Consider the following 24,733-nt stretch of genomic DNA (forward strand, 5'->3'; position numbering starts at 1 on the left):
TATGGTCTTTTTATGAGAATTTGGGGTCTGCATCCCACTGATTTCCTGCTCCCTCAGGGGCTCTCTGTTGTGCTCCCTGTCAGGGCAGTCATCGGTTGTGGCCAGGCACCAACTAGTTCTTCTAGTCTCTGGTTCATGTGGCCCTTTCTGTCTCTTGGGCTCTTAGTTATCCTGTGACCTTGGTGTTCTTCATGCTCCTTTGATCCAGGTGGGTTGAGACCAACTGATGCATCTTAGATGGCCACTTGTTAGCATTTAAGACCCCAGACGCCACATTTCAAAGTGGGATGCAGAATGTTTTCATAATAGAGTTTATTATGCCAATTGACTTAGAAGTCCCCTTAAACCATGGTCCCCAAAACCCCGCCCTTGCTCCGCTGACCTCTGAAGCATTCAGTTTATCCCAGAAACTTCTTTGCTTTTGGTCCAGTCCAGTTGAGCTGACCTTCCATGTATTGAGTATTGTCCTTCCCTTCACCTAAAGTAGTTATTATCTACTAACTAATCAGTAAAAAACCCTCTCCCACCCTCCCCCCCCCCGTAACCACAAAAGTAGGTGTTCTTCTCAGTTTATACTATTTCTCAAGATCTTATAATAGTGGTCTTATACAATATTTGTCCTTTTGCCTCTGACTCATTTCGCTCAGCATAATGCCTTCCAGGTTCCTCCATGTTATGAAATGTTTCACAGATTCTTCACTGTTCTTTATCGATGCATAGTATTCCATTGTGTGAATATACCACAATTTATTTAACCATTCATCCATTGATGGACACCTTGGTTACTTCCAGCTTTTTGCTATTGTAAACAGAGCTGCAATAAACATGGGTGTGCATATATCTGTTTGGGTGAAGGCTCTTATTTCCCTAGGGTATATTCCAAGGAGTGGGATTTCTGGGTTGTATGGTAGTTCTATTTCTAACTGTTTCAGATAATGCCAGATAGATTTCCAAAGTGGTTGTACCATTTTACATTCCCACCAGCAGTGTATAAGAGTTCCAATCTCTCCGCAGCCTCTCCAACATTTATTTTTTTGTGTTTTTTTGGATTAATGCCAGCCTTGTTGGAGTGAGATGGAATCTCATTGTAGTTTTAATTTGCATTTCTCTAACGGCTAATGATCGAGAGCATTTTCTCATGTATCTGTTAGCTGCCTGAATATCTTCTTTAGTGAAGTGTGTGTTCATATCCTTTGCCCACTTCTTGATTGGGTTGTTCGTCTTTTTGTGGTTGAGTTTTGACAGAATCATATAGATTTTAGAGATCAGGTGCTGGTCGGAGATGTCATAGCTGAAAATTCTTTCCCAGTCTGTAGGTGGTCTTTTCACTCTTTTGGCAAAGTGTTTAGATGAGCATAGGTGTTTGATTTTTAGGAGCTCCCAGTTATCGGGTTTCTCTTCGTCACTTTTGGTAATGTTTTGTATTCTGTTTATGCCTTGTATTAGGGCTCCTAAGGTTGTCCCTATTTTTTCTTCCATGATCTTTACCATTTTAGTCTTTATGTTTAGGTCTTTGATCCACTTGGAGTTAGTTTTTGTACTTGGTGTGAGGTATGGGTTCTGTTTCATTTTTTTGCAAATGGATATCCAGTTATGCCAGCACCATTTGTCTGGGTTCTCAATTCTGTTCCACTGGTCTATGTGTCTGTTGTTGTACCAGTACCAGGCTGTTTTGACTACTGTGGCTGTATAATAGGTTCTGAAATCAGGTAGAGTGAGGCCTCCCACTTCCTTCTTCTTTTTCAGTAATGCTTTGCTTATCCGAGGCTTCTTTCCCTTCCATATGAAGTTGGTGATTTGTTTCTCTATCACATTAAACAATGACATTGGAATTTGGATCGAAGTGCATTGTATGTATAGATGGCTTTTGGTAGAATAGACATTTTTACTATGTTAAGTCTTCCTATCCATGAGCAAGGTATGTTTTTCCACTTAAGTATGTCCTTTTTAGTTTCTTGTAGTAGTGCTTTGTAGTTTTCTTTCTATAGGTCTTTTACATCTTTGGTAAGATTTATTCCTAAGTATTTTATCTTCTTGGGGGCTACTGTGAATGGTATTGATTTGGTTATTTCCTCTTCAACGTTCTTTTTGTTGATGTAGAGGAATCCAAGTGATTTTTGTATGTTTATCTTATAACCTGAGACTCTGCCAAACTCTTCTATTAGTTTCAGTAGTTTTCTGGAGGATTCCTTAGGGTTTTCTGTGTATAAGATCATGTCATCTGCAAATAGAGATAATTTTACTTCCTCCTTGCCAATCCGGATGCCCTTTATTTCTTTGTCTAGCCTAACTGCTCTGGCTAGGACTTCTAGCACAATGTTGAATAAGAACAGTGATAAAGGGCATCCTTGTCTGGTTCCCGTTCTGAAGGGAAATGTTTTCAGGCTCTCTCCATCTAGAGTGATGTTGGCTGTTGGCTTTGTACAGATGCCCTTTATTATGTTGAGGAATTTTCCTTCAATTCCTATTTTGGTGAGAGTTTTTATCATAAATGGGTGTTGGACTTCCTCAAATGCCTTTTCTGCATCAATTGATAAGATCATGTGGTTTTTGTCTTTTGTTTTATTTATATGGTGGATTACATTAATGGTTTTTCTTATATTAAACCAGCCTTGCATACCTGGTATAAATCCCACTTGGTCATGGTGGATTAATTTTTTGATATGTTGTTGAATTCTATTGGCTAGAATTTTGTTGAGGATTTTTGCATCTATGTTCATGAGGGATATAGGTCTGTAATTTTCTTTTTTTGTGATGTCTTTACCTGGTTTTGGTATCAGGGAGATGGTGGCTTCATAGAATGAGTTAGGTAGTATTCTGTCATTTTCTATGCTTTGAAATACCTTTAGTAGTAGTGGTGTTAACTCTTCTCTGAAAGTTTGGTAGAACTCTGCAGTGAAGCCATCGGGCCAGGGCTTTTTTTTGTTGGGAGTTTTTTGATTACTGTTTCAATCTCTTTTTTTGTTATGGGTCTATTTAGTTGTTCTACTTCTGATTGTGTTAGTTTAGGTGGGTAGTGTTTTTCCAGGAATTGATCCATTTCTTCTAGGTTTGCAAATTTGTTAGAGTACAATTTTTCATAATAATCTGATATGATTCTTTCAATTTCAGTTGGGTCTGTTGTGATGTGGCCCTTCTCATTTCTTATTTGGGTTATTTGTTTCCTTTCCTGTATTTCTTTAGTCAGTCTGGCCAATGGTTTATCAATTTTGTTAATTTTTTCAAAGAACCAGCTTTTGGCTTTGTTAATTCTTTCAATTGTTTTTCTATTCTCTAATTCATTTAGTTCAGCTCTAATTTTTAGTATTTGTTTTCTTCTGGTGCCTGATGGATTCTTTTGTTGCTCACTTTCTATTTGTTCAAGTTGTCGGGACAGTTCTCTGATTTTGGCTCTTTCTTCTTTTTGTATGTGTGCATTTATCGATATAAATTGGCCTCTGAGCACTGCTTTTGCTGTGTCCCAGAGGTTTTGATAGGAAGTATTTTCATTCTCGTTGCATTCTATGAATTTCCTTATTCCCTCCTGATGTCTTCTATAACCCAGTCTTTTTTCAGGAGAGTATTGTTCAGTTTCCAAATATTTGATTTCTTTTCCCTAATTTTTCTGTTATTGATTTTATGGCCTTGTGGTCTGAGAAGATGCTTTGTAATATTTCGATGTTTGGGATTCTGCAAAGGTTTGTTTTATGACCTCATACGTGGTCTATTCTAGAGAATGTTCCATGTGCGCTAGAAAAAAAAGTATACTTTGCAGCAGTTGGGTGGAGGGTTCTGTATAAGTCAATGAGGTCAAGTTGGTTGAATGTTGTAACCACAGTGTTTTTGTAAGGGTTAAACGTAAAGGTTAAATGCATATAGAGCACTTGGAACAGTGTCTGGCACATAGTGAGTATTCAGAAATGTTATGTAGCTAGTTTAGATGTCACCATATATTTAATGCCTGGATTCTCTTTATAGTTTTACTGAAGGGAGGCTACACAGTCTAAGATCTTTATAATTCTGATAAAGTGAATTAAAATTTCACTAATAGATTTATCTCATCTAGAATAAGTTTCTCTAAGAATCTTCAGTTTAATGCAAATACTTTTAGGAATCAAGACGCATTAAATTATTATCCACCACTGTCTTAAGCCTAGAGGGAAAGAGAAGTAAGAACAGGATATGTTAATGGAGGATGGAAGGGCAGTGCTGGAGAAGTTAACGAGTCAGACAGGGGCACTGGGCACAACAGAGGAAGGGTTTCCTTTAAAAAAAAAAAAAAAAAAGGGCCTCAGAAAACAAGATCTCAAGAAAAGAAAGGTACCTCATCTTCCTTAATACCACAATTTTGTCTAGAGACAGGTCTACGTATCATTATGAATGAACAAGTACAGTACTGGCCAATATTTTTTAAGGTTCTCATATAATATGATATTATTTATTATTATAGCACTGTTGTTTTTTTTTTTTTTATATAATAAACGCAGTCTATGATTCCTATCCCCTTAAAGACATACAAATAACTCTGAAGATCACAGGCTCATCAAAAGAAAAATCATTGAACAAATTAAGCCACAAAGACATAGGCTGTGAGTTATAAAACCATAAACCTCATCTTTACTCAGTTTTGTCTTGGAAAATTATCTGACAATGCTCTTTTGACAACCTTGGACCTGAGTTACTAGGGTTACAGTGAATGAGAAGACATGCGTTCTTTTTATTTTCCCTCTTTTCTTTTTTTAATGGTAATAAATCTCCTTCATGGGAAGAACAAACCATATAAACTACACTTTAAACCTTAGTTGCTGAGGTTGGGGAAAACAAGCATTTATTTTTAAGAACTAAGAGCTAATACCCTTACTATGGCCAGAAATCATTGGTGTACGAATAGAACTTTAATTTTTATGGCATGTAACAATGTCCATATATCCTTTCCAACTTTAATAATTAAGCATCAGGACACTTCCTATTCTGCTAAATTTGTTAAGAAACAGCCTAAATAAACAGAGGGAACACATAGTCTGCAGGGATTTCATTTATTTGTGCCCTATCTGGTTGTATCAAAAAGCTATGTAAGGTTGTTGTATAAAAATACACAAAATTTTTAATTAAAAAAAAAAAAAACAACTAAGACTAGAGGTGAATGGAGTAACCATTGTCCATCCCCCTAACTCTAGGTCAAATTAATCCTTGAATGATTATAATGTGAGAGTCTGCGGCCCAGTACCATTACAGATATTCATGTATGGTCATGTGGTTGGTCTATCAGATTGTCCCTAATTTTATAGGGGGCCCGAAATATGGACACTTGATATTTATTGCCTGCCAACATAATGATTGGGAAAAAGTTAAAGGTAAGTTACAAGCCAAATCTGCTAAAGAAAGACAACTCATTCAATGACCATTCCTCCTGAGTACCACAACTACTCATTAAGACAGGAGGGTTTATTTTTGACTCAGGAACATCTCTTTTGGATTTCAGGTGTTTGCAGAGGTACTGTTATGATGATGACACCCCCCTCTCTCTCTTTCACTTTGGCAATGCTGAATATTGTTATATTTTTCAAATTTTTGGAAAAAGGAATTACAAAAAAAAGTAAGTTACTTTACTTACTTAGTGGTGTTGTGTCAGGAGGTGGAAAATTCTCAGTAAAGTTGACATTACATAAGTCTGTGCTACAGCAGCAGAAACGGTATGTTCCATTCTGAATTGAGGGAGGGGTGGTGGTTACTACACATTCTTCATAGTGACATTCTTGGGGATCTCCAATGTGAGACCAACATCCTACAAATCAATATTAATATAAAGAAGTTAGGAGACAATAAAACTAACAAAAGGAAAACAACATCTAAGAAATATTTTCAATAAATATGATAGACTGAGTATACCTAAGCTATGTGTACTCTTGCAAATCAATAGGAATGCATATTTTTAAGAGACAGAAAAATGGGAAAGTACGTAACAAGCATTCACACACACACACACACACACACACACAAGCCACCAACCAAATGTTTTAACTTCATCATTAATCTATGAAATACAAATTAAAACAACAGTAAGATCTCATTTTTGTCTGTACCTATTAAATTGTTCTAGGTTTAAAAAACAATAACACAACTATAACAAGGATTCAGTAACACAGATATTCTCATACGGTGCTGAAGGGAATGTAAATTATATATAAACATTTCTAGAAAGCGAAATGGCAATTTTTAAGAATGGCCTTAAAAATATTTGTATGTTTTATAATCTAATAATTCTACTTTGAGGAATCTATTTCAAGGAAGTGATCGATATAATCAGAAATTTATGTTCAAAGATGTTCAATGCAGCATTATTATAGTGAAGAACTTAAAAACAACATAATGTCCAATAATAAAGTATAAGTAAAGCGCAATACATGTATACAATGAAATTTTGTGCAGAGATTAAAAATGTTTTTAGTAAGTATTTAAAGACATAATTTAATTATCTCTTTAAATTAATTCATGATACAATTTAAAATGAATAAAAATGGGTATGAGACTTGTTTACATAGTATTATCTTAATTTGGAAAAAAGAAACACACACACATATAAACATCAAGGTACACAGAAAGCACACCTGAAGGAGATAAGTTAATTTAAAAAAAAAAAATCAGAATTGTAAAATTTGTTTTCCTTTATGGTTTTCTGTATTTTCCAAACATCATACAATAAGGATGTATTAACGTTCCATTAAGAAAGATACTATTAAAATAAGCTAAGAAACAACTGTCCTTTGTAAATGTGGGGCTTGTGGGTGAATACATACATGGATAAACACATTTAAATTCACTGTTTCCTGGAGAGGGTTTTTGTTTTGTTTTTTTAAATAATTTATTTTATTTTTAGTTGTTGTTGAGATTATACATAGTAAAACATACACCAAATCAACAATTTCTGCATGTACAATTCAGTGACACTGATTATATTCTTCGACTTGTGCAACCATTCTCACCCTCCTTTTTTGTTCTTCCTCCCCCATTAACATAAACTCACTGCTTCAATCTGATCCCATATAGATGGATCTTAAAAGAGCATAATGCTCAAGGAGAAATTACTGGAAAAGGTTTTAACCTACCTTTTTTAGATAAACTTCAATTGTATGAAACACAAAGTCACTTCAGATAAGAAAAGTACTACTTGCCTTGTTTTACGAGATTTATGTCTCCTTTTGACTTCTCCCAAAGTCCATAGCAGGTGCTACCTTTTGAGCATAGTATTGTCCCATTTTCATGAGAGATTCGACTCTCACCTATCCCAAGGTCTTGTTGATATGGATCTTTAAATGCACATAACCGTTCTTGATTCTGGGAAGCTAAAATAAAGGAAACAAAAGAATGACAAATTAATTTTATATTCCTTGAAAAACATTACTATAAAAAATCTTATATAATAAATACATTATAAACTTCCCTACTCAATCGCTAACGGCTTAAATAATTTTATAATTTTATATTTATTCAATAACTTTCTTCTGATCATTAATTTTTAACCTTAAACAAAAAGCAAAATTTTAAACTCATTTCTCAAAAGCAATCCCATCTAACTCACATTATCCTCACCACTCTTTTTCCTATTAAATAATTCTGGTGTCCCAATAAAGAAATACTAACAAAGAAAGTGCCCATGCTCAGAATCCCTGGGTGGTGCAAATGGTTCATTCCTTCACTTCAGATGTATACCTGTTTAGTGTGGCCTTACTGACTAGCGTTTTAGTACTGGAGATAATTTATTAAAATAATGTTTCTAAACCTAAAAAAATGAGGGCAAAACTCTGGAGAAGAAATAAAACAAAACCTATGTATAAGGCCAGGCCCATTTAAACACATTGTTGTTTGGTGCCATTGAGCTGATTCCAACAAATAGCAATACCACCTGACAGAGTACAAATGCCCCATATGGTTTTCTTGACTACGATCTTTATGGAAGCAGATCGCCAGGTCTTTCTAACACAGAGTCTTTGGGTGGGTTTGAACTGCCAAACTTTTGGTTAGCAGCCAAGTGCTTAACCATTGTGGAACAAGGGCTCCTTATTTACACACACAGACCTACCATACCTATTACAACAGAAGCACCTTAATAGTACTGGGCTACACAAGTAGGGAATTCACAAGTAAGTAATACAGGACTTCTAGCCCTCAATCATCTTATACACTCTATTTGGAGAGACCAAAATACAGACAGTAACTAGCGGGACAATGTTGTTGTTGTTGTTAGGTGCCGTCGAGTCGGCTCCGACTCATAGCGACCCTATGCACAACAGAACGAAACACTGCCCAGTCCAGTGCCATCCCCACAATTGTTGCTATGCTTGAGCTCATTGTTGCAGCCACTGTGTCACTGTGTGCGGGAAAATAAATGTGACTTTATAGCCTATTTTAAAACCATTGACTATGGCCAGAAAATATAGTTTGTGATGGTTAAGACTGTGTGTCGCCTTGGCTGGGCCATGATTCTCAGTGTTTATATGTGACCACTCCCATGATGGGATCTGCTGTGAGTAGCCAGTCAGATGAAAGGGAGTTTTCTTGGGGATGTGGCCTGTATCTGAATACAAGCAGATGTTCTGGCTTTTTGCTCCTTTTGGATCCTGCGGCTGCCTCCTGTTCATCTGACCTCTAGTTCTTGGGACTTGAGCTATCAGCTTATCTGCCGCTCTTGGGTTTGCCAGACCCTACAGCTACGTGAATTAGGAGAAGCTTTGCAGTCTTGTCTGCCAATCTTGGGATTTGTTGATATTCACAGCCTGTAAGCAAGAGCCCTGCGTTCCGACCTGCTGATTTTGGGTTTGCCAGCCCCTGTGGCTATATGAGTCAGGAGAAGCCTCTATCCTCATCCATGGACCTGGGACGTTCCAGCCTCTACAACCGTGTGAGCTGTTTCTTTGACATAAATCTCTACATATATTTTTATATGCTTTACTGGTTTTGCTTCTCTAGAGAACCCAGCCTAAAACACAGTAGAACTTATTTGTAAAAACGAATTCTAAGACATTAGCCTTATTGTAATTCTATCACATTTTACCACAGTCACACATTCAAACTCCTTTAACGACAAGCTTAACTACATTTACTAGATTATCTTTCACATTTAACAATATTTCCTGAATTTATCTCCCAATTTGCAAAAGCTTTACCAAATTAATTATTATAAAGATTAAAATCACATGTATGTCTACAGATACAAAGTATAGGCAACACTAAGATTCATATTTAGAAGACTCGAACTACAAATAACGCCTGTAATGTAGATCAGAAAAGACACACCTATCATAAGGCATATTTCCCTTTCCCACTCCATTTTGTGACTCTGGTTAAGAGTTCCTCATCTACTACTTGACATCGAAAGTTACACAATACAGTGTTTCCCTCTTTGTCTTGATTGTTGAAAGGGTCAGAATTAATTTATAAACTCAGTATATCTAAGTTTCCCACAACTAAGATATTCTAGTATTTTTTTCCCTTCTTTCCTGTTATCCATTTTAACTGGGTTTTTCTATTGAATATTGATTTAAGGATTAAGAGATCTAACTGTACCTGTAAGTCAGTAGATCATAAATTATTTAATTATTTACTGTAAGTTAAATAAGCATTTAATTTAAAAAGAAAAAGGTATATCCTTGTGGAAGAACACAAAAAGAAAATTTTTGCTTTTCCTGTATTTTCTTCACAGTTGAGAAATATCCAAAGGCCTAGACATGTGTGTAAAATATTTAGTGCCATTTTTAAGTAATCTAATGACTGAAACCTAAAATTCTTCTCACAGAAGAAGGCAAAAATAAATAAAAATATCTAACTTCATCTCTATCCTCCCTACAAAACTAAACTGAATTGAATAATAAAACAATAAACGTAAAGTTGTAAGGGACTGAATCATATCTTTGTTGTTGTTAGGTGCCATCAAGTCAGTTCCAACTCACAGCGACCCTATGCACAACAGATCGAAACACTGCCCGGTCCTGCACCATCCTTACAATCGTTGTTATGCTTGAGCTCACTGTTACACCCACTGTGTCAATCCGCCTCACTGAGGATCTTCCTGTTTTCTGCTGACCCTGTAGTTTGCCAAGCATGATGTCCTTCTCTAGAGACTGATCTCTCCTGATAACATGTCCAAAGTATGTAAGATGCAGTCTTGCCATTCTTACTTCTAAGGAGCATTCTGGTTGTACTTCGTCCAAGACAGGTTTGTTTGTTCTTTTGGCAGTCCGTGGTATATTCAATATCCTTCACCAACATCACAATTCAAAGATGCCAATTCTTCGGTCTTCCTTATTCACTGCCCAGCTTTCACATGCGTATGATGCGATTGAAAATACCATGGCTTGGGTCTGGCGCACCTTAGTCTTCAAGGTAACATCTTTGCCCTTCAACACTTTAAAGAGATCCTTTGCAGCAGATTTACCCAATGCAATGCATCTTTTGATTTCTTGACTGCTGCTTCCATGGCTGTTGATTGTGGATCCAAGTAAAATGAAATCCTTGACAACTTCAATCTTATCTCTGTTTCTCATGATGCTGCTCATTGGTCCAGTTGTGAGGATTTTGGTTTTCTTTATGTTGAGGTGTAATCCATACTGAAGGCTGTGGTCTTTGATCTTCACCAGTAAGTGGTTCAAGTCTTCTCCACTTTCAGAAAGCAAGATTGCATCATCTGCATAACACAGGTTCTTAATGAGTCTCCTCCAATCCTGATGCCCCGTTGTTCTTCATATTGTCCAGCTTCTCAGATTATTTGCTCAGCATACAGGTTGAATAAGTGTGGTGAAAGGATACAACCCTGACGCACACCTTTCCTGACTTTAAACCAATCAGTATCCCCTTGTTCTGTCTGAACAACTGCCTCTTGATCTACGTAAAGGTTCCTCATGAGCACAATTACGTCTTCTGGAATTCTCATTCTTTGCAATGTTATCCATAATTCGTTATGATCCACAGAGTCAAAAGATTTGCATAATCAATAAAACATGGGTAAGCACCTTCCTGGTATTCTCTGCTTTTAGCCAGGATCCAACTGACATCAGCAACTATATCTCTGGTTCCCCATACCTGTCACTTTTTTGTGCTTTGGGGCTTGCAAGTTGCTGCAATGCTGGAACCATTGCCACCAGCATTGAAATATCAGGCAGGGTCCCCCATGGTGGAGAGGTTTCAGCTGAGCTTCCAGACTAAGACAGACTAGGAAGAAAGACCCAGTGGTCTACTTCCCAAAAAATTTAGCCAGTGAAAAACTTATGAATAGTAGTGGAACACTGTCTGATACACTGCCAGAAGATGAGTCCCTCAGGCTGGAAGGCACTCAAAATACTATTAGGAAAGAGCTGCCTCCTCAAAGTAGAGCCCACCTTAATGACACAGATAGAGTCAAGCTTTTGGGACCTTCATTTGCTGATCTGGCATGAACCAAAATGAAAATAGACAGCTGCAAACATTCATTAATAATCAGAACATGGAATGAATCTAGAAAAATTGGAAATCATCAAAAATGAAATGGAATGCATAAACATCCAGATCCTAGGCATTACTGAGCTGAAATGGACTGGTATTGGCCGTTTTGAATCAGACAATCATATGGTGTACTATGCTGGGAATGGCAACTTGAAGAGGAAAGGCATTGCATTCATCAACAAAAAGAACATTTCAAGATCTATCCATCTATCCTGAAGTACAACGCTGTCAGTGATATGATAATAAACTAATTCCCCCGGCCCCCAAAACAAAAACCTCTCCATTTCTTAAAAGTGGAACCATGATAATGGGTTTTTATTAAGGAAAGCAGACTCCAAGTACTAAGTAATCAGAGTCTTCCCTTTCACCTCAACTAGGACAAATTTCTTTTACATGATCGCTATCTATCTTAAAAGACTTCCAAATACTATATAACAGTGCTGTCCAATATAATTCTCTGGGATGATGAAAATATTCTGTAATCTGTACTATCTATCCACTACAGTAGCCACCAGCCACACATGGCTATTAAGGACTTGAAATACAGTTAATTCAACTGAGGAACTGAATTTTTTGTTTAATTTTAATTAATTTAAATGTGAATGCACGTATTTGACAGTGCAACTCTATATAACCAAAAAAACCAAACCTGTTGCTGTGGAGTCCATTCCGACTCCTAGCAACCCTATAGGACAGAGAAAAACTTCCCCATAGGGTTTCCAGGGAGCAGCTGGTGGATTCAAGCTGCTGACCTTTTGGTTAGCAGCCAGTCTCTCAACCACTGCACCACTAGGTTCCTCAACTCTACATGGTTTTTACAAATATACCAGACAGTGTATATAAACCAGAATCGCCTGAAGTGATATTGACTTTTTGGTTTTATTCTTTAAAGCACAGCTGTAAACTATTTTAATAACCCCTGCCACTCCAAAAAAGACTTTCTTTCCTACTCAGAGTAAGTACTGTATAAAAGCTCTCAGTATCTTAACAAGTGATTAGGCTACCAGAGGACACCAGGCTGTAACCAGGCACTTTATACCAGGTGTCTTCCTTTTGTCCCAAATTAATTCGTGCAAGAAATCTTTCTTATAAAAATGGAAATTTAAAATGTTTAGTATTCCCATAGTCTCTGGATATTTAAATTCTTAATTCAAAATAAAATATATATAAAGCATTACAATGAATAGTGGTCCCAATCTGACTCCAAAGTTCTGCTCATCTTGATGATAGTATTCCTTACCAAATATGCCTAGAAGTAACTGACTGAATTGAAGATGGCAAGTAGAATTTCTGGAAATGATAGGACTAGGTACTAACTGATCATATCAATCACCTGCTTAAAACCTTTCAGTGGTTTCTCACCACCTGCAGGATAATTTTCAAAGTTCATAAGACGGTATACAAGGCCCTGCATCATCTAGTACCTGCAATATCCTTCCATCTTCATTCAGACTCCAGCCATAGAGTATCATTCTCCTTCTCACTGGAGGGATTCATGCATTCTGTCCCTCTATCTGGAATGCTTCAACCACTTAACTTGAAACTTAAGCATTTCTTCTTCAGAGAATCCTTCCCTAATCACTCTAGACCCAAGAGAGGAGATCCCCTATCATACACTCCCATAGCATTCTATACTTCTTCCAACACTCTCCGAGCTTATTATTTGTTCTATTTCTGGCTTATTCACTAAATAGTAAGCTCTATGACAGCAGGGGCTGAATTATTCACCACTGTATCTTTAGCACCTGGCACTCTATCCCTGGCATTCAATAAGTGTTTATTGAATAAATGAATTATTTATTTACCTGATTTTTAACACTGACAAGATGTATAACTAGAATCATTTTTTTAAATGAAAAAAGGCAGTGAAATAAAAACATATCCCCACACAAAAACACAAATACAAGAATGTTCATAATAGTTTTATTTGCAATAGCCCAAAACTGTCCATAAACTGGTGCATGGATCAACACAATGTGATATATCCATATAATCAAATACTACTCAATAGTTAAATGGAATCAACTACTGCCGCATGCAACACAACCATATGGACCAATCTGAAAATCACTGTGGTAGGTGAAATATGCCATACAAAAGAGTCCATACCACAAGATTCCATTTATACAAAATTCTAGAAAACACAAAATAATCCAAAACAGGTTAGTGGTGGCCTGGACCTGGGGGGCAGATGGACGAACAGATTGCAAAAGGGCACTAAGAATCTTTTAGGGGTTATGAAAATGTTCTGCATGCTGACTGTGGTGGTGGGTTTCACAGGCACATACAATTATCAAACTTCATCCAATTGTACACTTTAAACACATGCTGTTTATACCTTAATAAAGTTTATATTTACGAAGGCAGGGCACAGCATAAAGATGAACAAGAACAGGACAATATAGTTCAGGGAATTGTATCCTGTCTTATTCACACTGTAAACAAATGATATGAAGAAATATTTACTGAGTCACAGAATCTTGTGCCTAATCTATAATCTTTTTAAAAGCAGATTCTATGGATGAATATAAATTTTCCCTTGAGTTTACTGGCAGAAAGTTTTTTAAGACCTTCGTTGCCACTTTATATCTAATCAACCCAAGAGTCACACAACACTCATTTTTCAGTAGTTGTAATATATTTATCTATACTGGAGAAGGCTAAATGTTTTTATCTTTACCCTGGAACAAAGTTCAGGGACTTATTCTGAGTATGCTTGTGTGTTTGGCTTTTGTTTATCTAAGTGTCAAAATGAACTATCTAAAATAAACAACATGGGAACCTTGCAGTAATGGGGCAAATAACTGAAGCAACAGTATCCATTTCCCAGAACACAAATTTCCCAGAACAAATACAATTGGGATTTCAAAGTATCACTACAATTCTGTCATAAAATAGACAAAGAAGAGAGTATCTTAATTTATTTACCAGAAATGACCCTACAAAATTTGAAGTAAACTAGAATTTCTAAATTCAATGACGATAAATCAAGTAAGGAAGTTCCTTACTTTTCCAGTGTTATTGGTGAATCCTTTTGTAAAGTAAGTAATCCTTTCCAAATTGAACAGTTATTCCTTAATTTACATATTTCAATATCTAGATTACAAGAGATTCAACTGTTCTTTTACCAAGTACTTCCAACCCTTCCAAGAGAGAACAGAATGGAAAGATTAAAACCATATAAGGTAGCACTTTAGAATGCTCCTTAATCTGATGCTATGTCAGGGATCCCTGGAGACTACCTCTAGGTTTGGTGATTCACTAGGACTGTAGTCTTTGACCTTCATCAGTAAGTTTTTCAAGTCATTTTCATCTTCAGCAAGCAGAGTTCTATCATCTGCATGTTGCAGGTGGTCAGTGAGTCCTCTTCCCATCTTGATGCCTTCTTCATATATATAGTCCAGCTTCATGGATTATTGTTCAGCATACAGCCTGAATATGTAAGATGAAAGGATACAACCCTACCACACACATTTTCCAATTTCAAACCACGCAGTATTCCCTTGTTCAGTTCAAACAATCACCTCTTGATTATACACAGATTTCGCAAGAGCACAATTAAGTATTCTGGAATTTCCATTCTACATAATGCCATCCTTAATTTGTTATGATCCACAAGGTCAAATGCCTGCATGTAGTCAATAAAACACACGTCAATATCTTTCATGGTATTCTCTCCTTTCAACCAAGATCCATCTGACATTAGCAATGATTTCCCTTTTTCAACGATCTCTTCCCTCAACGTGTCTGTCAGTTTGTCATACTGTGGAGGCTTGTGTTTTGCTGTGACGCTGGAAGCTATGCCACTGGTATTCAGATACCAACAGGGTCACCCTTGGAGGAAAGGTTTCAGCTGAGCTTCCAGACTAAGACAGACTAGGAAGAAGGACACGGTGGTCTACTTCTGAAAAGCATTAGCCAGTGAAAACCTTATGAATAGCAGCGGAACATTGATATAGTGCTGGAAGATAAGCCCCCCAGGTTGGAAGGCACTCTAATAGATGACTGGGGAAGAGGGGCTTCCTCGAAGTAGAGTCGACCTTAATGACATGGATGGAGTAAAGCTTTCAGGACCTTGACTATATATATCCCACCTGAATTTAGAGACCATCTGAAGAATAGATTCGACGTATTGAACACTAGTGACCGAAGACCAGACGAGTTGTGGAATGACATCAAGGACATCATACATGAAGAAAGCAAGAGGTCACTGAAACGACAGGAAAGAAAGAAAAGACCAAGATGGATGTCAGAGGAGACTCTGAAACTTGCTCTTAAATGTTGAGCAGCTAGAGCAAAAGGAAGAATTGATGAAGTAAAAGGACTGAACAGAAGATTTCAAAAGGTGGCTGGAGAAGACAAAGTATTATAAAGACATGTGCAAAGAGCTGGAAATGGAAAACCAAAAGGGAAGAACACGCTCGGCATTTCTCAAGCTGAAAGAATTGAAGAAAAATTTCAAGCCTCGAGTTGCAATACTGAAGAATTCTATGGGGAAAATATTAAAACGACGCAGGAAGCATCAAAAGAAGATGGAAGGAATACACAGAGTCATTACACCAGAATGGATTAGTTGATGTCCAACCATTTCAAGTCCAAGCTGCTCTGAAGGCATTGGCGAAAAATAGGGCTCCAGGAATTGATGGAATATTACTAGAGATGTTTCAACAGATGCAGCGCTGGAGGTGCTCACTCGTCTATGCCAAGATATATGGAAGACAGCTTCCTGCCCAACTGACTGGAAGAGATCCATATTTGTACCTATTCCCAAGAAACGTGACCCAACAGAATGTGAAAATTATAGAACAATATCATTAATATCACACGCAAGCTATCTTTTGCTCAAGATCATTCAAAAATGGCTGCAGCAGTACATTGACAGGGAACTGCCAGAAATTCAGGCTGGTTTCAGAAGAGGACGTGGAAACTACGGATATCATTGCTGATGTCAGATGGATCCTGGCTGAAAGCAGAGAATATCAGAAGGATGTTTACCTATGTTTTATTGACTATGCAAAGGCATTCGACTGTGTGGATCATAACAAATTATGGATAACATTGGGAAGAATGGGAATTCCAGAACACTTAATTGTGCTCACGAGGAACCTTTACATAGATCAAGAGGCAGTTGTTCAGACAGAACAAGGGAATAGTGATTGGTTTAAAGTCAGGAAAGGTGTACATCAGGGTTGTATCCTTTCACCATACCTATTTAATCTGTATGCTGAGCAAATAATCTGAGAAGCTGGACTACATGAAGAAGAATGGGTCATTAGGATTGGAGGAAGACTGATTAACAACCTGCGTTATGCAGATGACACAACCTTGCTTGCTGAAAGTGAAAAAGACTTGAAGAACTTACTAATGAAGATCAAAGACCACAGCCTTCAGTATGGATTGCACCTCAACATAAAGAAAACAAAAATCCTCACAACTGGACCAATGAGCAACATCATGATAAATGGAGAAAAGATTGAAGTTGTCAAAGATTTCATTTTACTTGGATCCACAATCAACAGCCATGGAAGCAGCAGTCAAGAAATCAAAAGATGCATTGCATTGGGTAAATCTGCTGCAAAGGACCTCTTCAAAGTGTTGAAGAGCAAAAATCTCACCTTGAAGACTAAGGTGTGCCTGACCCAAGCCATGGTATTTTCAATTGCATCAAACGCATGTGAAAGCTGGACAATGAATAAGGAAGGCCGAAGAAGAATTGACACCTTTGAATTGTGGTGCTGGTGAAGAATATTGAATACACCATGGGCCGCCAAAAGAACAAACAAATCTGTCTTAGAAGAAGTACAGCCAGAATGCTCCTTAGAGGCAAGGATGGCAAGACTGCATCTTACATACTTTGGACTTGTTGTCAGGAGGGATCAGTCCCTGGAGAAGGATATCATGTTTGGCAGAGTACAGGGTCAGCGGAAAAGAGGAAGACCCTCAAACGAGGTGGATTAACACAGTGGCTGCAACAATGAGCTCAAGCATAACAACTTTTAAGTATGGTGCAGGGCCGGGCAGTGTTGCGTTCTGTTGTGCGTGGGGTTCCTATGAGTCGGAGCCGACTCAACGGCACCTAACGATAACAACAACCTCTTCTTGAATCCAGCTTCAACTTCTGGCAGGCCCCTGTCAATATACAGCTGTAGTCATTTTTTAATTATCTTCAGCAAAATTTTGCTAATGTTATACTAATGATACTGTTTCAGAATCTCTGCATTCCATTTGATTACCTTTCTTAGGAATGGGCATGAATATGGTTCTCTTCCAGCCTCGAGTTGTCCAGGTAGCTGTGTTCCAAACTTCTTGACATAGACAAGTGAGTGCTTCCAGTATTGCATCTGTTTGTTGAAGCATCTCAACTGGCATTCCATCAATACTTGAAGCCTGTTTGTCACCAATGCTTTCAGTGCAGCTTGAACTTCCTCAGTAGCAATGGTTCTTGATTATATGCTACCTCCAATACTTCTTGGTACAGTGACTCTGTGTATTCCTTCTATTTTCTTTTGATGCTCCCTACATCATTCAGCTTTTTGCCCATAGAATCCTTTAGTAATGCAACTGAAGGGTTGAATTTTCTCTTCTGTTCTCTCTTCTTGAGAAATGCTGATCATGGTCTTCCCTTTTGTTTTTCTAAGTCCAGGTCTTTGCACATTTCATCATAATACTGTACCTTGTCTTCTTGAGCTGCCCTCTGAAATCTTCTGTTCAGCTCTTTTACTTCATCATTCTTCCATTCACTTTAGCTACTCTACATTCAAGAGCAGGTTTCAGGGTCTCTTCTGACGTCCATTTTGATCTTTTCCCTTTTTCTTGTCTTTTTAATGATCTTTCATTTTCTTCATGTATGATAGCCTTGATGTCTTCCCACAACTCTTCTGGTCCTCGGTCGTTAGTGTTCAGTGTGTTAAATTTATTCTTGAGGTGATCTCTAAATTCAGGCAGGATATATTCTGGTCATTCTTTAGCTCTCATGGACCCGCTTTGATTTTTTTTTTTTTTTTGGCCTCAACTTGAATTTGCACATGAGCAACTGATGATCTGTTCTGCACTGGGCCTTTGGCTTTGTCTTGACTGATGATATTGAGATTTGTCCACTGTCTCTTTCCATGGATATGGTCAGTTTGATTTCTGTGTAACCTGGCAAGGTCCACATGTATAGCTGTCAAACCACTCCTAGATATAGACTCAAAGAAATGAAAACATATGCCCACACAAAAACTTGTACATGAACATTCCTTGAAGCATTATTTATATTATCGAAAAAATGGGAAAAAAAAGTATCTATCGACCGATGAATGGATAAACGAAGTGTGCTGTATGCACATCAAAAACCAAACCCGCTGCCGTCAAGTCAATTCTGACTCATAGCAACCCTACAGGACAGAGTAGAACTGCAGCATAGGGTTTCCAAGGAGCAGCTGGTGGATTCAACCTGCTGACTTTTTGGTTAGTAGAGCAAGCAGGGAGTTGGGGACCTCATACCACCAAGAAAGTAGCGCTGGGAGCAGAGTGCGTCCTTCTCCCTGGGAAGGGAAGCTCCTAGTCCGGGGGAAGATTGATGAGAAGGCCGAGAGAAAGACTCTTCCTGGAGCTGACATCCTGAATTTGGACTTTTAGCCTACTTTACTGTGAAGAAATAAATTTCTCTTTTTTAAAGCCATCCATTTGTGGTATTTCTGTTGTAGCAGCACTAGATAACTAAGACAGTTAACTTCCAGGCTCTTAACTACTGTGTACCAGGGTTCCGCTATATGCACAATGAGATACTATTCCGCAATAAAAAGGAAAGAAGTACCAGTGCATGCTATAACACAACTTGAAAACATTATGCTATTTGAAAGAAGCCAGACACAAAAGGTCATGGATTACATGGTTCCACTTATATAAAATGTCCAGAATAGGCAAATTTATAAGATAGAAAGTATATTAGTATTCGCCAGAGACTATGGGAAGGGGGGAACAGAGAATTACAAGTAGTCCTTGACTTACGATGGTGTTCCATTCCAGTGACTCCACGGTAAATTGGTTCAGACATAAGTCGGACACCTCTTTTTTTGTTTGTTTGTTTCCGTTATTATTGCCTTTTATTATCAGTATGTCTATAAATAAAGATCTTTGGGGGTTGGAAACATTACATATAAACTTACATATATATTTTAACACTGTACATAGTACGTATTACTAACGATAAAATGTACAAAAAAAAAACAGACGGTTTTAAGTACCGTTCATTGTAATTCAAATACATCGCAAATTGGGGACCACCTGTACTACTAATGGGTATAGGGCTTCATTTTAGGGTGATGAAAATGTGCGAAAATTGATTGTGGTGGTGGCTGTACAACTCTGTGAATATAATAAAAACCATTAAATTCTATACTTTAAATAAGCGAATTGTATGCTATGGAAATTGTACTTCAATAAAGCTGTTACAAAAAAATGTCTACATGAGAATCAACAAAAACACTGTAAAAATAATATATAACAAGTCAAAATTTATTTGCAAGAGCTGAAAATATAAGTAGAAATATAATCAGGCTGAAATTTCTGAAAAGGGTAAATCTGATGCTTTGAAAAAGAGATGCTAATTGACTGAAAAGAATTTTCCATTTGTAGAATATGAAAAAGAATGGATAAAAGAAAGAAGCAAGTTGAGTAAGGCGCAATTCCTACCACAAGATCAAATATTTTGCAAATATTTTGTAAAGCGTTCTACAGTCATGTTTCTTGCAAAACCGCCAAGCTCAACAAAGCCAATTCAGGCTGAGGTTATTTCCAGTACAACTGGAGAAACCACACAAAATACATCATTTTCTAGGAATAGGACCATAAATAAGTTAGAGTTACGAAATATTAGTTGGAAAGAAGCCAAGAAGGCAACTTTTCCATTAAAAAAATAAAACAAAATGAAAAACAGGAAGTCTTCTTAAATGTAACATCTCTGACAGATGATCCTCTTAAATGCTTTCAGGAATATAGTCCCACTAATTCAAAATTAGCGCATACAATGTTGCAAATGAGATTTCTTTATCACGATAAAATTGAATTATCATAATAGTTAATTTATCTTCACTATTTGACATCAATGACATATGCTACTTTATAAGTTAACTTCGAACAGTGTAAGAAATATGTCGAGTCATGATCTAATACATACATACACATATAACTGAAACAAAAATTTCACAAAACAATACTCTTTCTCACCATGTACAATATACTCTGATATTTTTTCTTTTTGCTGTTGTTTTTGTTTTAATGCTGGTCATTGTATACAGATTAAAAAACACTGATTTAGAAGCTCAGGAGACATAAACTCACCCAAATCACAGTGGAAAGCCCCGAACTACATCTGGATAAGTATTACCCCTCTTTGAATAAGAGAAACAGTAGTAAATATGGACTCTTATTGCTACCAACCCTTTTGCTAGGTGGCTGTACTTTTGATCAAATTAAAATTGACTCCCATTTCTGGTCAGTATGAAAGAACTTAGTGTGGGCGGTGGGTGGGGGGGTTGGGGGAGAGGTGATCTTCCATTCCGTATACGCACATGTATACACAGAGGACATAGGTATGCTTGACACACACACGGAGGATAGATGGATGGATATTTATTTTCTAGAATTGATACTGCTTTCTATTAATTTATACCTATCTGCTATCTATATATAAACTCTGTGTAACTATGTCTACAGATATTCCTAAGAATCAGTGCAAACCAGGTATTAGTTTAAGAAACACAAATTCCTTTGTAAATAATCTTCCATAAGGTATATTCTTTCTTCTAATTTGCAACATGTATCTCTATCCCTATACTACTTTTCCTCAGAAAATAACAAATTTCAGTCTTTGTTAAATATTCAATTATTCCTTTTAACAGAAAAAAAATTACTAGTCAACATCAACAACTGAAAATGTGAAGACGCTTTATTTAGGCTCAGCCCTAGGCCCTAGAGCTGAAAACTTTAGGACCTCTACCATGGTCCTAATCACTCAATTACCGAAGACAATGCTACCACGTCTTTGCTCTTCCCTTCAACAGTTGCTTACTATCTTCTGCTCTACCATACCTACTTGAATTAAATAGACTCTCTCTTATGAATCGGGCCTTGGTCTTTGTCTTAGTTTGTTAGTGCTGCCATAACAGAAATACCACAGGTAGGTGCCTTTAAAGAACAGAAATTTATTTCCTCACAGAACTGGACACTAAAGGTCCAAATCGGGGACTCAGCCATGTCAATTGCTTCTGTGGCCTCTCTCTCCTAGTTTCTGTTGATTGCTGGCAATCCTTGGTGTTCCATTGCTTGTACATGGGTCCTCACATGGTATCTGTCTTCCTGTGTGTGTCTCTTTGTCCATTCTACTCTGTTTTTATAAGTGATTAGCTTTAGGACCCACCCTATTGTGGTATGACACAAGAAAAGAAAAACCCTTTTTCCAAACAGGGTCACATTCATAAGCACAAGGGCCAGGACTTCAATACATATTTTGTGGGGACACATTTCAGTTCATAACAGTCTTAATCCATGTCCCAGGGATTCTAAATATAAAGGCTTCAAAATCTTACACAGATGAATATGTGTATTTTTTGGTGCAAAATGTCCACAACTTTTGCATGAAAGGAGAAAATCTGGAGACATGACAGAAAATAAAGAAACCTGACAAACACCTCTTCATCGTCTAGCAAATCTGTCTGCTGTCCAGCAACTACATTATTTCTTCAAAAAGACAAGCCAAGGCTTCTGTTGTTGTTCTTGTATGCCACTGGGTTGATTCCGACTCATAGAAACCCTACAGCACAGGGTAGAGCTGCCCCATTGGGGTTCCTAGACTATAATCTTTACAGGAGCAGATCACTAGGTCTTTTTCCCCACAGAGTGGCGGGCTGGTGGGTTCAAACCACCAATCTTTTGGTTAGCAGTCAAGCACATTAACCATTTTGCCACCAGGGCTCCTTCCAAAGTTTCTGTCCAGTTAAAATCACTGCCATCTCCTGAGAGAATATTTATTAGGTACAGAATACAACACCAATAAAATTCACTATGAGAAGAGAAGAGAAAAGAGAGGTATCAGTTCAGGTTACAGAGAGCTAATCTAAAATACAAAAGTAGTGTTCACGATCCAGACCGCTATAGGATAGCGCAGCTGACAGGGAATTTGTCTGATGGGAAAACGCCATAGTTACTGAAAAGACCAGTCTCTCCCTTGTCAGGAATTCAGACGAGTCCAGGGATGTTACCAGATTTCAGTAAGACCTTGAACAACTTTTTTCAAAAGTTGAATAAATGAATAATTCAGAGTTGTCTTCAATTCTATTGAATCTCTTCATCATTAAAAATTATATGAATGACCATTTATCTATTAAAATGGTCATCCACAGCTTAATTCTTTATGTTAATTAGATGTTCATATGCATATTTCCCTACCAAAATTGCCACAGAAGGTTTTATTCTGCTATGTACAGTGATTCCTATCTTAAGCACATCCACACCCTTTACAAGAAAGTAATCAGGATGAAAAAGAAAAGGTTACTAAGAGGTTTCTGAATTAATGAATATTTTTAAGAGTGCCTATTTTTTTATCAATTTCCAAGTGGAAGTTTATCTATACATCTAAAAATGTAAACAAATTGCAGTCCAACAAAACTTCTTAAACAGTGACTTCTTAGCTCAATTCAATGGACTAGACTTTTTGGTCCTAACTTACATTAATTGTCCCTTACACATTTGACATTAATAACCATACATTCCTTCTTGGCTTCTAATCTGATTTTTTAATCCTGATTTTCTCATTTCTCGGGCCACTTCTTAGTCCATTATGTAGGCCCCTCTATGTCCATGAATTTTGGTAATCTCCAGGGCTCTATTCCGAACTCTCTTCTATTCACTCTGCACTCCACCCCTAAAACGCCTCACTGGCTTCAAATACGAACTGTTCGCTGATGACTTGCAAATCTTTCGACTGTTCTCCTGAGCTCTGGACTAGTATTTCAAATAAACTTCTAGCCATTTTAATTTGGAAATAATCACAACCATCTCAAACTCAGCATTTCCAAAAATGAATTCATCATTTTCCCTCTCTCTTCATCCTCCAACCTGTCCCTCCTCTGGCTAGGGAGATAGGAGGGCCTGGTGGTAACTGAGAGGCAGTATACTATGAAGTTCAAGAGGATGGACTTTGCAGCCACGTTGTATGGACTTAAATCTGGGGCCACACTTACTAGCTACGTGGCCTTTTAGTTTTTAGCAGTTCATGTTTCTAAGCCAAATATACTATTGGTACTTAGCCTCTACCTCTAACCAATCTCTCATCTTCCTGAAACTTTCATCTTCTTGAAACTTTTAAAAAATATATTTTATTGAGTTTTACGTGAAAGTTGACATAGCAAATTAGGTTCCCATTTAACAATTTTCATACACCTTGTTCCATGACACTGGCTACATTTTTCACAGTATGTCAATATTCTCATTATTTCTATTCTTTTTGTTCTGCCTTGTTATATTGTTTATTTTGTTTATACTGCTTATTTTATAATCCAATCTACTACTTAGAGAAAGGTGGCAAACAGGAGTAGCTTCAGTTCCAAATTCAAAGGGTATTTTAGGGCAATAATCTTGAGGGTTCCTCTAGTCTCTATGGGTCTAGTAAATTTGGCCTTTTTTCGGAATTTGAGTTTTATTCTGTATTTTTCTTCCTTTCTATCTGGACCTTCTATTGTGTCTCCGGTCAAAACGGTTGGTAGTGGTAGCCAGGCACGATCTAGCTCTTCTGGTCTCGGGCTAGTAGAAGCTGTGTTTCATGTGGGCTATAAGTCCTGTGAACTAGTTTCTTCTTTCAGTTTTTGGTTTCCTTCATTCTCTTTTGTTCCAGATGAGTAGAGACCAATACTTAGTTGTATCTTAGATGGCCGCTTGCAAGCTTTTAAGGCCCCAGATGCCACTCACCAAACTAGGATGTAGAACACTGCCTTTATGAACTATGTTACGCGAACTGACTGAGTTATCCCGTTAGACTATGGACCCAAGCCTTCAAACCCAGTGCTTGGTTATGTGTAGGTAGTATCCTTAACTGTGCCCCCTATGTTGTTTATTATATATTTGAATATATATACAGTACTTATAAACACATATACATATGCCTACAGATACACGTGTACATGCACACCCATATACTCATATGTGCCTTCCTATACACATACATGCATACATGTCTATCTATGTAACCACACACTTATATTTTTGGTTGTTATTGTTGTCACAAAATTGTATTTTATAG

General features: G+C 37.3%; 1 protein-coding gene across 7 annotated transcripts in view; it reads right to left on the minus strand.

Moving 5' to 3' along the window:
* The window catches only part of BMPR2 (bone morphogenetic protein receptor type 2), a 154,250-nt gene that overhangs the window by 63,025 nt on the left and 66,492 nt on the right, over positions 1-24,733 (minus strand). For 6 of the 7 annotated variants that reach the window (XR_010322251.1, XM_010602429.3, XM_064286803.1 and 3 more), the window contains 2 exons: positions 7,152-7,322; positions 5,594-5,764 (listed from right to left, as the gene is read on the minus strand). Coding sequence is in view for 6 of the 7 variants with exons in the window: in XM_010602429.3 (XP_010600731.1) it covers positions 5,594-5,764; positions 7,152-7,322 (342 nt within the window). In the remaining variant the exon portion in view is untranslated. Of the gene's footprint in view, positions 1-5,593; positions 5,765-7,151; positions 7,323-19,446; positions 19,911-24,733 lie in introns of those variants that run through there. The other variant, XM_064286800.1, reaches the window with a different exon arrangement.

This window comes from Loxodonta africana, chromosome 6, assembly GCF_030014295.1.
Source record: "Loxodonta africana isolate mLoxAfr1 chromosome 6, mLoxAfr1.hap2, whole genome shotgun sequence".
NCBI classification, from domain to species: Eukaryota; Metazoa; Chordata; class Mammalia; order Proboscidea; family Elephantidae; genus Loxodonta; species Loxodonta africana.